Source organism: Cryptomeria japonica, chromosome 9 (assembly GCF_030272615.1).
Source record: "Cryptomeria japonica chromosome 9, Sugi_1.0, whole genome shotgun sequence".
NCBI classification, from domain to species: Eukaryota; Viridiplantae; Streptophyta; class Pinopsida; order Cupressales; family Cupressaceae; genus Cryptomeria; species Cryptomeria japonica.
Genome location: NC_081413.1, coordinates 2,273,756 through 2,288,506, shown reverse-complemented (window position 1 = coordinate 2,288,506; position 14,751 = coordinate 2,273,756). Strand labels below are relative to the sequence as shown.

Genomic DNA, 14,751 nt, shown 5'->3' with positions numbered 1-14,751 from the left:
ATTTGATAGTAACTAGGCCTCATATAATGAATGTATAGGTTTGATTTTTAGAATTATGTAGAAATAAAAGACACACATTGGCAATTGGGTAAGAGAACCCTTCTTGATATGTGAATGGAACCAAGGGATGTGGTATTTTATATAAGACAACAAATGAGTTTGGGCTAGTTGGATAAATGAACAATGATTGGGTAGGAAGTATAGATGATAAGAAAAAAAATTCAAGATACATATTCCATTTAGGTTTGGGAGCTACCTAATTGGATTTCAAGAAACAACCCATTGTTTTTGTTTCCATAGCTAACGCTGAGTATTTAGTAGCAAATGCAACATGTCACCTATTTGGCTAAGTAGAATCCTAGCATATTTGAAGAAAAAACAAGAGGAGGGCACAACTATATTTTGTGACAATGTATCATCAATAGATTTGACTTAAAAAGTAATATTTTATGAAAAAATCAAGCACATAGAATGAGAAATAGTGAAATCTAGATCAAATATTGTAGGTATGATCAGCAGCTTGTGAACATTTAAAAAAAATAACTTAGTAGAGACAATTTTGTGTGCCTAAAAAATAGTTTGGGCATCATGAATATAGTTATAGATTGAACATGAAAGAGGCTCAAGATGAAGGGGAAGTGGCAGAATTTATTACTCGTGCCTTCCAGTCAACTAATTGACAAATCTTTTGGGATCTTCATCCCTATATCCCCTAGTGCATAGCAACAATAGTTAAATTATTTTGGTAGTAAGGTTAATGAAGGTAATTCAAAAAAGGGGGAATTTTTTGTGTGGAGAACAACAACAAATGAAACAAAAGGAATGCTCTTGCAAAGAGATAATGTTTAGTACAATATGTGAAGAGAGTGTGTAGTGTAGCAATAAACAACTCTAGATGAAGGAAGAAGATAACAGGTAGCTCTAGATGAGTAGAAGAACGTGGAGTTCTATACAACTCTACATAGTTTCAAAAGTCAGTTATTGCTTGCATCTCTAGATCGCTACATAAGTTTTTTTTTAATTTTTAAACTAAGTTTAAAATGTTTTGTAAATCTCATTTCATGATTAATAGAAAATAGAATTTTTCCTCCAGCTATTTATTTTTGTTTTTATTGCAAGTATTTGACAAATAGAACAACAACTCCATGTCTTTGTTTGAATTTTATCCCATCGAATCATTAATCTCTATAGGGTTTATCCCCAACAAGAAAAATCCTATAAATAACCTTTGAATTGTTTTAATTAGAATATGATACTTGGAATCTTGAAGATGCCAAGAGAAGCCTATACAATGCAAACTGCTAGTAGAACATTAGTAGTTCTAGTAATGTGATTGCATAAAACAAGTCCAATGAAACATGAAAACAACAGTTTCAGCTTTCACTGATTATGGGATGTCGGATAGATATTATACAAACTAAACCTAAGGACAAGCCCATGAACTTACAAATATGTCAGGGTCACATATCCTACCCTAGATTTTTCAAAATTGATTTATATTTAGCTTTTATCTTATGACATCCTTCCTTTTGCCACGGTTAGCTTCACAACAGAACTAGCAGTTTTATTTTTAGTTTATTTTTTGCACAATGAATCATTGTAGTTGCATATAGTCTTTTAGGTACTAGTTATATTTTTAGTTTTCTATTTTTTGGTTTACAAATTGTAGTTTATGCAGCATGTTACTCTTTAGTTTTTTTGTTTTTTTTAATAATACTTCTATGCATTTGAAAGCATGAAGTTCTCCTATGTTTAGAACTAGTTGTTAGCCATTTTAAGTTTGCTATTATTAGTTGTTTCGACAACAATGTTACAGAAATTGTGCTCTGTTTATTTGTAAGCAATTTTATAATTCAATACATAGAGTTCATTTTTACATATGTTTGTTTCATTTATCTCTGCAATATGCACAGTCAAAGAAATTTGTCTTTGAAATCTTTATTTTTGTAATTAGTGATTTTATTAAATTCTTTTATGTTCTAATCTTCAACATTATGTAAGTTCTTGATTCCTTTAACCCTTCAACTGGTATTAGAGATTGGACTAGATGATGCACTTGAGCTATCAATTGATGATGAGCTATTTGGATAACTTGGTGCATTGGAGCTTGGAGGGCTCACACTTGAGCTATCACTGGTGCTTGAATTTCCACTTGAACGTGTGGGGGAGAGGAGGAGCATAGTCATCTTCAATACCCATGATGAATGGTGTGGTTTGTTGAATACCTTGCTTTCATTGACATACTCCCCCTTCATCAAAAATGACATCTTGATTGATGATCCATTTCTTTGTGTCAAGATTGTATAATTTATACCCTTTAGTTGCACCATAATAGCCCACAAAATATACAAATTTCAGGTTTTGCATCCAACTTCTTCCACATTTGATCTAGAAAATGAACATAGGTTGGACAACCAAATATATGAAAGTGAGCCATTGAAGGCTTGTGAGCACTCCAAGCTTCCTTTGGAGTCATATTCCTAACTAGCTTTGTAGGTCTTCTATTCAATATGTATACTGTGGTGGTTACGACTACTCCCCAATAAAAATTGGGAAGATTTTTGGACCGCAAAATGCTTTGTGCCATCTCCATAATGGTATGATTCTTCCTTTCAACAACTCCATTTTGCTAGGGGGTATAGGCTATAGTAAGCTATAGTAACCCATAGATTCCTCTTGCATGTCACCACAAATGTCAACATGCACAAGCTCTAGTGGAGTTTTTGGCCTCCATTATTTATTCATGAGGAATCTATCTCAATTTTGTTTGCAAAGTGCACACCCTGAGCTCACTACACTTCTTGTTTTTCCTGAATTGCAGAGAGTCCTCTCACCATATTCTTTTTTTGAAGCCAACTTAGTCCTTGGAAATTTAGATGACTATATTGTTGGTGCCATAACCACAAATCATTTGTGGTTGCTTTGAGAGCATGCATCCTAGTAGAACCCAATGTGAGAGGAAAAACCCTATTCTCTATCATAAGCCTATTCTACAAGATGATGGTTAGTAGATTTATCAAATATTTGGCAGCACTTATATTCAAACTCAACCTTATAATTTTTTTTAGAAGATGCCTCATACTTAAGAGAATATGCTCTAACTTTGCCACATGTAAAGTATCATGAGTTAAAGTAGTATCTCCTTGCTTATTTTTCAATGATAGAGTACCTCTTCCCATCACATCAACCTCTTTATCATCACCCAATTTTTCTTGACTTTTCACAATGTCATCTAACTTGACAAAGACATTAGATTTACCTATTGTAGACACTTAAATTTGGCTGATTAATTTAATCAAATCGAATTTCCTAAGTTACTTCTATTAATTGAACAATCCATATTATTTAATTTAAATCAAGCACCCCTTTTGGCTTAATTAATTTAATTAATAAATTCATGTCCCATAGCCAATTAATTAAGTAATCTCTTAATTAATTAATCTTCCCCTAAGCCCTTCCTCTATTAAATAAAATAATTCATTTATTTTATTTTATTCATTTTATCATTTTTTTCTAATCCTTGAATTAATTAATTAAATTAATTAATTCCCCCACATGTCACCTAACATAAAATCTTCTTCTAACCTAACCCATAGCCTAACCCTAGGGTCCTAACCAACCCTATCCATCTAACTAACTCTATGATTTCTAACCTTCCCCCTCACATGTGTGTGCACATTCATAATTTCTAAATATTTAGAAAATTGCAACCAATTTTGGGTGGCCAACTCCCAAAATTGACATGTGTCTTTGAGGACACATGTCATGCCCCTTTTTGACATTTGTCCTCCTTGAAGGCACTTGTCACTCCAGGTTGAGTCACTTGAGGACAAGTGTGGAATCTCATTCCACATGGCACCTAGAGGCTTGCCACTTGTCATTTTTGAGGACAGGTATCTCTTGTTCAAACTCCTCTCATCTCTCCTTCCAACTCTATATAACCCCTCCCTTTTCTAAGAAAATAATCCACCTTTTATATATCCATATCGTCATAATACAGAATTTTCATCCATTTTCACCTTCCTATACCATTACCATGTTAATTTGCATACCCATATCCAACCATATTGCATTCATATTTTGAGTCCAATGTGCATAATCCTACATCATAGAGAAAAATCGAGCATCCATAACATCATCAAGCACACATCAAACTGAAGGATAATCAAATCAAGGGAATAATATGGAGTTTGCATTTTTAGTGCTTTTTTTAATTATACTGTTAATTCCAATTTCAATCAATTTAGTTTTGCACCGACACTCATATTATTTGAGTAGCCACTATCTAGGAACCACACATTTATTTATAAAATTATATGCAAATAATGTCGAGTGTTTGACTTATTCAAAAGACTCTTCAACATAGTTGGCTCTTGATTTTTTCAAATTAGATTTCTTCTTTTTGCATTCAGATTCATAGTGCCCATCCCTGTCACAATATCAACAGTGGATGTTTCTAGGATCCAAAAAACTTCTTCCTCTTCCTCTGTTGTTGCCTATTCTTCTTCCTCTACCATGTCTACTATTTGAAGAATGCTCTCCTTGACATTTATTGGAGTGAAAAGGAGGATTCAAATCATTTTCTTTGATTACCATAGTAGTCTAGAAATTTTGCACTAGTCTCTATGTAGAACACCGCATATGCTCCTCATGTGACTACAAATAACCCATCGATTCCGCAACTTGGAAAGTAGTTAGATCTTCAATTTCCTTTATGGCAATTATAACTAGATTAAATTTTGGAGGAAGCGATTGTAAAATTTTCCCTTCAAAATCTCTGCTGAATGTTCATTTAGAACAATTTGTCTTTGATATCTTTATTTTTGTAATCAGTGATTTTATGAAATTCTTTTATGTTCTAAACTTCAACATTGTGTAAGTGCTTCATTCCTTAAATCCTTCAAAACATAGTTTCCAAGGTTTTACAAATTATCAGGTTAGTCTTTAAAAATCACATTGATTAGATTATAGAAGGCTAGTTCATCTTTTACTAGGACAAGCCTGGCAATTGTTTGTCTATCAACCAACTACAAATAACTAGGGACAATAAACGTATCATATATGCATGAATAATTGCTAAGTCACCAATGTCAACCACGACAGGAGTTTTAAGGAGCAATATTCGTATCAGAATGTAAGTTTCCTAGAAATTACAATACATAATATTATGCCACATTTGATTAGTTTCGATTCAACAGTAGTTAAATATGTAGCAGATTACTGACTTCTACTTTGTATTCTTGTATAACTGAATTATTTATTGCTGCCTGTTTCCATTATCTGATACGACTCTTGATCTCTTTCTTGACAGTTTCTTCCTTGGCCATCAATTGTGGAGGTCCGAAGATGGTTGATTCTTCAACGAGAGTTCTTTTTGAGAGTGATAACGAAACACTAAGTGCTGCATCATTCTATATGAGTTCTGAAGAGAGCTGGGGAGTTGGTTCAGTGGGATTTTTTGTAAATAGTTCAGGTTTAAGCATTGAAAGAAGTGACCAATATAAATACACAGCAAATGCCAATCAAAACCCATCGATATATCAAACTGCACGTCTTTCTCCCATTTCCCTGCGATACTATGGACTTGGTCTTGAGAATGGCATATACAGTGTAGAACTCCACTTTGATGAAATCCAGATTCCAAGTGGACAAGTCTGGCGAAGTCTTGGATTGCGTTTCTTTGACGCCTTTGTACAGGTATTTCTCAGTAAACCTAGGGACAAGGGAATATGTGTGTGTGTGGCATCTCAATAGTAAATACTATATGAAGGCTGTTAATACATATTTAAGTTGAAGGTGCAATTACTTTTTGAATCAACGAATTCATTTCCCATAGATAGTAATGTTGGCATTAATTTCTCCCTGCTCCCTCCACATACACAGAAGCTTTTCTCATTGTCAAACTAAGCATTTAAGACAGAAGTTTCTTACAGTTAATTCTGTTTAGCATTTAAATCAGAAGCTTCCTGCATCGACCTCCAGCCTTAGTCTTCTCGTTCCAAGACCTCTTTAAATAAGAGGCATTTGTAATGGCTTCAATCATCGAATAGAATTTGCTTTCTATTTTTTTTTGTCTTCTGTCTGCCTTCAGTTTGGTATGAGAGCCAATGGTAGCCATGTAGATCCTGGAGAGCCAGCAGAATCTGCGCGAGTGGTATACCACTATCTAGAGTGTTCAAAGCTGAGGAAGGCGCTGAAGATATGTGCAGAAATTGTGCAGAAGCCGATGGTGGAGGATCCCGAAGAGCCAAAAAGCTTGAGACCCAGAAGTGGTGAAGTGAATGCAAGAAGAATCTGGTAAAAGTGTTGATCTAGATCGCATATTGTATTAAGGGTGCCAATGTCCATAGTGGAAACCGCTGCCGATGGAATCACTGAAAGCTAAGCACTGAAGATTGTAAGAAGTCCATTTGTTATATTTTCCTGAGCCGTCAGAAGACAGGAGAGAGGTATCGCTGTTTTCTTCGTTCAAAGGTAATGCTGTTCAAAAATTGCAGAGATAAAAAGGTAGTTTCCATCTCCCGAATCTGCCAACAAGCTGAAAGAAACTGCCACAAAAGTAAGCTCGCGGAAGTAAGGATGTTTGCCCTGTCAAAGGAGTTCAAGAGAGTCAAAGAAGTTACTGCCAGTGGAAGACTCTTTTTATTGTCCCTACCATAGATGACAATAAAGGATAAAGGCGGATCTAAGAAGAGCGAGCCGCCACGGCCGTCAGAAAGTTGCTTGCGATGGAAAGAAGGAATGAAGCCGTTGTAGCATACAGAGAAAATAGTCAAGAAAGCCACCCAAGCTGAGGTTATTTCGTGATTGAACTGAAGTCCATCAAAATTCTATTTTGACAGTTAGATAATACCGTGATGGATTTCCAAATTGTTCATTGGTTATCTGTGGTTATTGGCAGTATGTTTGTGTTTCTCTTGTTGTAGTTTGTGTGAACTGTGATATGTGGGTGAAGAGAAAGCAATAAGAAAGAAGAGAAAGGCATAGTCATTCTAAAGCCACTGCTGACGGGAGAAGCAGATCGTGGCTGTTATTTTGAAGTTTGATCAGATCAAAATCTGAAAAGTCTGGAGATAAAAGACTAGAAGTGTTCAACGTTGTGAAAAGAGGCCATTGCAGTTGAAGCAAACTGTTGCGAAGTTTATTAGAGAGATTCAATGTCTGAAGAAAGGTTGAGAGAGAATGAAAGATTGTGTATAAGAAAAGTTTTTTTAATGATATTTAAACTAACAAAGCATGAAAGAAGAGTTGACAATGATATTACAACATGAAAGAAGCATGTCACGTGTTTGTTATGAAAAGATAAGTTGTTCATGGATTCAAAAGATAATATGAATGTCGCAACATTTTGTTTCTATATGAAAGTAACGTATGAGGTCAATAAAGCCCATTGACGCTAGGATCCCCAAGCACCTGCAATGTGACTCGATGAGAGGTATTGAGGAAATACATGTGTTTCACACCCAAACTAACAAAAGATTGGGAACCAAAAGGGCCAGAGCTCATGGCATGAGATTTCCTAGGTTTGATCACTGGTATTTGAAGATTCTAGATGTCGAAGCATCAGTGAATGAAACTATAGAAAACAATCAGAATGCACAATTGTGATTAAGGGGGAGTGTTGGAGATAGTAATCATAACCAGTGCATTGATTGTGCCAGCTGATCTTTTCATCTCTCTATCCTCCAGTCAACAACATTAACACGATCATTTAAGAGAAGAATCTCACTAAAAGTATGAGGGCCTTGGATATGTCACAAGAAAAGAACGGGAACAAGGAACCAGGAACAAGGAACTAGAGAGCCTGTTGAGGCAATAATGAGGTCAAAGTATCAAGGCTTTGGATATGTCACAGGAAAAGAGAATGATGCTACCTGTTCAAACAAAATAGCCAAAGAACGCTATATTGTGTTAGGTGTTCTCATTGCAAAAGAGAAGGACACAAAAAAGACATATGTTGGGATTTACATCCTTGTAATATTTATGGATTGTGTAACCATTCTGAAAATATGTGTTAGAACAGACCATGGAAGAATGAGTCTATGATAGGACGTATGCAAATGGATTGTGGATGGATTTATGGATCCTGTTGGCAAACGATTACAGGTATGATAAAAACTTGTTCAAGTATAAATGCTCATATGTTGATACAAATCATCAAACGTCTGAATATTCAAGAAGGAAATATTTTGATTCAAAGGAATCTGTTGTCTAGCAAGATGCCTATAGACCATGAGAAGTTATGGATTGAAGTTTTTTGAAGAGTTAAACAATGATTGGAGAAATTGCCACAATAGTTAGACAAAGCCAAAAGAAAGGCATTGTGACTGAGAAAAAACTTGAAGATCGTAGAGAAGGTTCAATCAAGAAGAGAAAGAATTGTGTTTGAAGACTTGAAAAATACAAAAGAATACACCAGTGAGTAAAATAAAAAAGTTTGATCATTGTGAATGCTCAAGCATATGTGGTCGAAATTAAAGGGTATTTCATTGGAATTAATTTCTCCCTGCTCCGTCCACCTACGCAAAAGATTTTCACATTGTCAAACTAAGCATTTAAGATAGAAGTTTCTTACAACAAATTTTGTTCAACATTTAAATTAGAAGATTTATGCATCGACCTCTAGTCATAGTCTTCACATGTGCTTTGAATATGTAGAACTATAAATATTTCTAAGACCTCTATAAATAAGAGGCATTTATAATGGCTTCAATCATCGAATATAATTTTATTTCTATTTCTATTTGTCTTTTGTCTACCTTCAAGTAAAGGCATTTTATTACTAGTAGAACACCTCACTCTTGATGTTCATTATTGAAATGTTAAGCCTATTTTAGCAAAATGAAAGGAGAAATTACAACTTATCGTAAAAGAAACAAGTAGAAATGGATCAAAGACATCAAAGTCAAATTCGTCATGCATCCCTAGAAAATTCTAGCGATATTAATAATTGTCATATTGATAGTCTAAATCTTGAGAAAGTTTGCTAAAACCATATAAACATAAAAGAGATGAAGTTTTATATCCTAACGGAACCAAACAAACATGAAAATCTAATCACTAGATGGAAACTAAGAAGTAAAGCATTTATAATCAACATACATTTTGAGTGGTGAAAGAGGTGAGTGGAGATTTTAGGGTTTTGATTTGAGATGGAGTTGAGGAGGGCAATGCAGAGTAGGACAACGACTCAGATGTTGTTGGGTTTGTTGGTGCTAGGGTTCTCTTGGCCTTGGTTCCTTTGTTGTGGTGGTTGCGGATTGCAGAGGTCATTTTAATGCCCTTCCTCTGGTGCGGGTGTTTGGTGCACTAGGCCCTCCTTTTATAGAACATTTTGGATATCATGTGTCAGACTGAGTTCTAGGTTTCATCTTTGAAGGATTATATCTTTGAAACATTTAAATCATACAACAAAGAAACAATATTCAACTAAGAAAAAACTCAAATATTATTATTGCAATGGTAAACTAAATCTACACAAAACTAAGCTGAGTGCAAAAACTCATTGTATTGAAAAATTGGAATGTAAAAATTACAATAACATAGAATTGTTTTATAGACGATTCCTTTCCTATGAATAGGAAGAAACGTAAAACTATAAACTAAAAACTAGGCTTATCATAGTATCTTGCAAATTGCTGATTTACAAAAGCATAAAAATGAAGTTGTTTTTTCTTACTACATACACACTAAGTTTTATGAAAGAATAAAAAATACAATTTAATATAGTTTATGAAATGTTGTTCTATTAAAACAAAAAAACTAAAAAACAGAAAAAATGTGATCCTCCGTGAATCATTCCTATCTTCAATCTCGTCCTAAATGATCAATGGAGGTGAGTTCCAATTCATTTCTGAAGAGAATAAAACTAGACCTAGAAAGATCTTTGGTGAAGATATCATAAACTTGTTCAGATGAAAGACAGAACTGAAAGTCCATTTGCCCATATTGAAACCAAGTCATGAATTTGTAATGTACCAGATCTCTATGTGCTTCATTCTAGCATGAAACACAAGATTCTCTGTCATGACAATAGTGTTAATTTTATCACAATAGATAGTCATTGGATTCTCCTAAACCAAATGTAGATTTTCCAATATCCATCTAATCCATACTACTTGAGAACTTGCCGATGTAGTTGCAATGTATTTTGCTTCTACTGAAGCAAGAGACATTGTTGCATGTTTCGTACTACTCCAAGAGACAACTTCAAAACCAAACTTCGTACCTTTCTCGAAACTATCCAATACTCAAAAGACTATGTTATAACTTTGGCACAAAGAAAGTATTATGAATATGGGTAGTTTCTCCGTTCTTAGTCTTGACTACAAGTGTACCTTTTCCCAATACGCCAACCTCCTTATCATCCCCAAATTTAGCTTGAACTTCTAGTTGAGCTTGTGGGGAGAGGAGAACTATCATCTTCCATGTTTATGATTATTGATGTATTTTGTTGCACATCATCTTTCCACTACCATACTCCCCCTTCATAAAAAAATACATTTCGACCAACAATCCATTGCTTTGGCTCAAGATTATAGAATCTATATTCTTTTAGTTGTAGTAGAATATCCCATGAAGATACAAAGTTGCGATTTGGCATCCAACTTCTTCCACTTTTGAAGTAAAACATTCAAGCATGCCAAGCAACCAAAGAGTCGAAGATGAGCCGCTTGAGGCTTTTGACCACTCTAGAATTCCTTTGGAGTGATGTTTTGAACTACTTTTGTGGAACTACGATTCAAAATATATACTGTTGTGGCAACTGATTCTCCTTAAAAACTATTTCAAAGATTTTTTGTTTGCTTAATGCTTCATGCCATTTTCATAATGGTATAGTTCATTGTTATAGAAATACCTTTTGTTGAGGTGTATATGCAGTAGTAAGTTGTCTTTGTGTGGTCTTCGTATGCCATTATTAATGAAAAAATCAACAAACTCATTAGAAGTAAACTTTACCCATCTATCTACTCTAACCATCTTGATAGGTAACTCACTTTTCTTTTCAACCATTTCTTTAATGTTCTTGAAGTAAGCAAAATCATCAAATTTTTAGTTAAGAAAATAAATTCAAGAGTGGTGAGAGTAATCATAGATGAATGTTAAAAAATAAAGGTTCTTACCCAATGTTTTCTCTTCCGTGTCGTCATAGATGTCAGCATGCACAAGCTCTAGAGGATATTTGGCTCTCTAAGATTTGTTCATTGAAAAAATGTCTCAATGATGCTTGCCAAGTGCACACCTTGAAGAAACTTCTTTTGCTTTGATTGCAGGAAGCCGTCTCACCATATTCTTCTTATTTATCAAAGTTAACCCTTAAAAATTAAAATGACAATATCATTGATTCTATAACCATGAATCATGTACGGTTGACTGGACTGAATTCAACTTATGAGAAACCAATTGGAGATGAAACAATCTATTTTCTGTCATATAAGTCTTTGCTACAAGATGATGATTATTATATTTATCAATTTTTTTGCAGCAATTATCTTCAAAAACTACTTTATATTTTTCTTTTTTCTAGAAAGTGTCTGATATTCAAAAGACTATGCTGCAAATTTGGCACAAAGAAAGTATTATGAATATGGGTAGTTTCTCCTTTCTTTGGCCTTGACTGTAAGGGTACCTTTTTAAAATACATCAACCTTCTTGTCATCCCTAAATTTAACTTGAATTCTCATTGAATCATCTAATTTGACAAAGAGATCAGACTTACCTGTCATGTGATTTGAGCAGTTGTAGCCCAAGAAGATTCTGCTTCCTTTTGGTCTGTTTCTATGCTGAGGACACATGGAGCTCTTTCTATTATTCTATCGGGTGTCATTCTTTGGTGTACAATTTGTAGATCTTGCCTGCATAGGGTGTCCTAGCCCCTTTTCTTGTTGACTAGCATAGAAACAGACCAACCCATATGTTGTGTTTGTAGGGGAATCTTCTCAAATATTTTTGGGCTTATTTCTACCCCTTTCCCTTTCTATGAATGTTTTTCCTTGTAGTAGTTCCTTTTGTAGAATGTTTTAGGATTCCTTTCAAAATTTGTTGACTAGTTTTGTTCAGGTTTATTCTTTGGTTGTATGTCATGTAGTACAAAGTGTTCTACAAATTAGAAGGTTCAAGATTCATGTTAAAACATGGTGTTTTGATCTATGTTACTAGAAAAGCAATGGGAATCATTCATTTCACATTTCAATAACCTAAACATATTGCATAAAATCATTTCAAACAGTCATTCTAAAAAAAACAAAAAATCTTACAATTATTTTAGGTTTCCCTAACTTTGAGGAATCAAAGATTATTAATGTGCATTTTTTATTCAATTGAACATAGAGTTAAATTAAATGAAGGATCCTAGATTATCAATGTTGAGCCCGATATGTAGGTAAATATGATAGTAATTTTTGGATTATTAATATTCCCAATTAATGCATGCCAAAATGGGTTACTCCAACATTAATTTATTCTTATAGAGATTATTTTTAAAAAAAAATGGAACTTAAATATTTTTTCAAATGTTTTAAACTTTTCATTTTCTTTTTCAAATGATATTGAAAAACAAATTATTCTTAATTTTGTTATAAATTATAAATTAAATTAAAATAGAGAAATAAGTTTTATAATTTTTATTTTTAAAATTAGATTAGTAATGCCTCACAAATTTGAACTTGTATAAATATTTATTTTGGGGGGAATGTATATTTGTATGTGTTTCTTATATGCAACTTCTAAAGATTCTAGTAACATAGGTTTTTCTTTTCCTTTCCTTGGGATGTGTTTATTTTCAGCTCAAGGTGGTTTTGATCTTAGGTTTCAAGGTTCGATGAAAAACCTGCAAGCTTTGTTTATTGCACATGTGAGGTTGATGGTGTATCAGTATAGTTTTCATTGGTGTCAACATACTAATTCTATGTTTTAGTGAGTGGTTTATGCTTCACATTTCTGATGTGTTGTTGTTGTGGTCAAGCGGTTTTGATATGTTGTTGGAAGTTGTTTTGGGATATTCAATGATTGGTATCAAAGCTTTGGTTCCTAGAAAGTGAGACTAACCACTTGAGGAAGATCTGATGGCACATAAATTAATTATTCCTGCCTTTGAAGGATTTGACTACAATTTTTGGAGAGTGAAGATGAGAGGATATTTGATTTCCCCAAGTTACAAGACTTGGATAGCTGTCAAGACAAAATATGTGATGCTATAAAATGGTCCTACTACCCCGAATGAGATTAAATCCTATGAAGAGAATGAACGAGCAAGGTATGCTATCTTTAGTGCTCTATCTAAAACTGAATTATTGAATGTTGTTGCATTAGATACTGCTCATGAAGTTTGGGAAAGATCGAGAAACATCTATGAAGGAAATGACAGAGTTAAGCTAGCTAAGATATAGACTGCTAAAGGCAGATATGAGAAATTGAGGATGGAAGAAGGTGAAGACACAACAAGTTAATTTTAGAAGGTTGATAGTGTAGTGAATGAAATCAAGGATCTTGGCAGTACCTTGGATGATAAGGATGTGATAGAGAAGATCATGAGGACTTTACAAGACTATTATAGTGACAATATTTTAGCTATTGAAGAAACTTATGATTCATCCAAATTTACTAGAGAATAGTTGTATGGAACCTTGACTACATTCGAGATGAGGAAGTTTGGTAAAGATAAAGAAAGAACTGAGATGATTTAAAGCTACAAAAACTTTGGATGAAGATTCAGATGATGAAGTCCTGGATGAAATGGAAGTGAACATTGTGAGAAAGCTAAAGAGAGGAATCGACAAGTATTAAAGTATTTTACCTCTTAAATTTTTTAAGTGTGGAAAGATTGTTCATTATGCATCTAGATGTTTAGAGAGAGGAACAAAATAAAATTTTAAAGAAAGCAAAGGAAAGTTCAATAAGAAATCCTACTATGTTAAAGATGATGTTGGCATTTCAGAAGATGAGTCAAATTATGAAGGTGATTGTTTGTTCATGGTAGAGAAAGATGAATCTAAACCTAGCAATAATAAGGAGATATCTACGGTTTTTGAAACTATTGCATTAACATTTCATGTTAGAAGAGTTAGAAATGAATGGTTGATTGATAGTGGATGTTCAAATCATATGACTAGTGACAAAAGTAAGTTTGCAAAACTTAAAAAGTATGATGGTGGTTCTATTAGATTTGAAGATAATCAAACTGCTCAAATTGTTGGAATAGGTTAGACTATTAATTTTCATGGAAAACATAACACTAACAATTTATATTATGTGAAAGGATTACATCATAATCTCTTGAGTATTGGATAGATGTGCAAAAATGGTCACAATGTTGTTTTTCAGGATGGTGTTTGTGAGATCTAGAACTATTATTGTTGCATGAAAAAGGACAAATAGAAACATGTATCAATTAGAGGCTGCTACAGGGTATTGCTTATTATCTCAGATCAATGAAGTTTGTCTATGGCACCGAAGGATGTGTCACATTAATTTTGACAATTTGGTGAAAATTAGCTTGACAAGAGTTGCAAGAGATTTACCAAGATTGACTAAATTGTATAATAGTGTTTCTAAAAAATGCCAATTGGAAAAACAGACAAAGAGAATGTTCAAACGAAAGGAACAATCTTCTACTAGACTATTAGATTTGGTGCACATGGACTAATGAGGTCCGACTAGAACAAGGAGTTTACAAGGTGAGAAGTATTCTATGCTCTTAATTGATGATCATTATAGAATGACTTGGGTTGTATTTTTTAGAGAAAAGTCAGA

At 33.7% G+C, this 14,751-nt stretch overlaps 1 protein-coding gene across 2 annotated transcripts in view; it reads left to right on the top strand.

The window, feature by feature from the left end:
- The window catches only part of LOC131050665 (probable LRR receptor-like serine/threonine-protein kinase At1g56140), a 192,748-nt gene that overhangs the window by 118,823 nt on the left and 59,174 nt on the right, over nt 1-14,751 (top strand). For both annotated transcript variants that reach the window (XM_057984877.2, XM_057984876.2), the window contains exon 17: nt 5,312-5,697. In XM_057984877.2, coding sequence (XP_057840860.1) covers nt 5,312-5,697 — 386 coding nt within the window. The remainder of the gene's footprint in view (nt 1-5,311; nt 5,698-14,751) is intronic.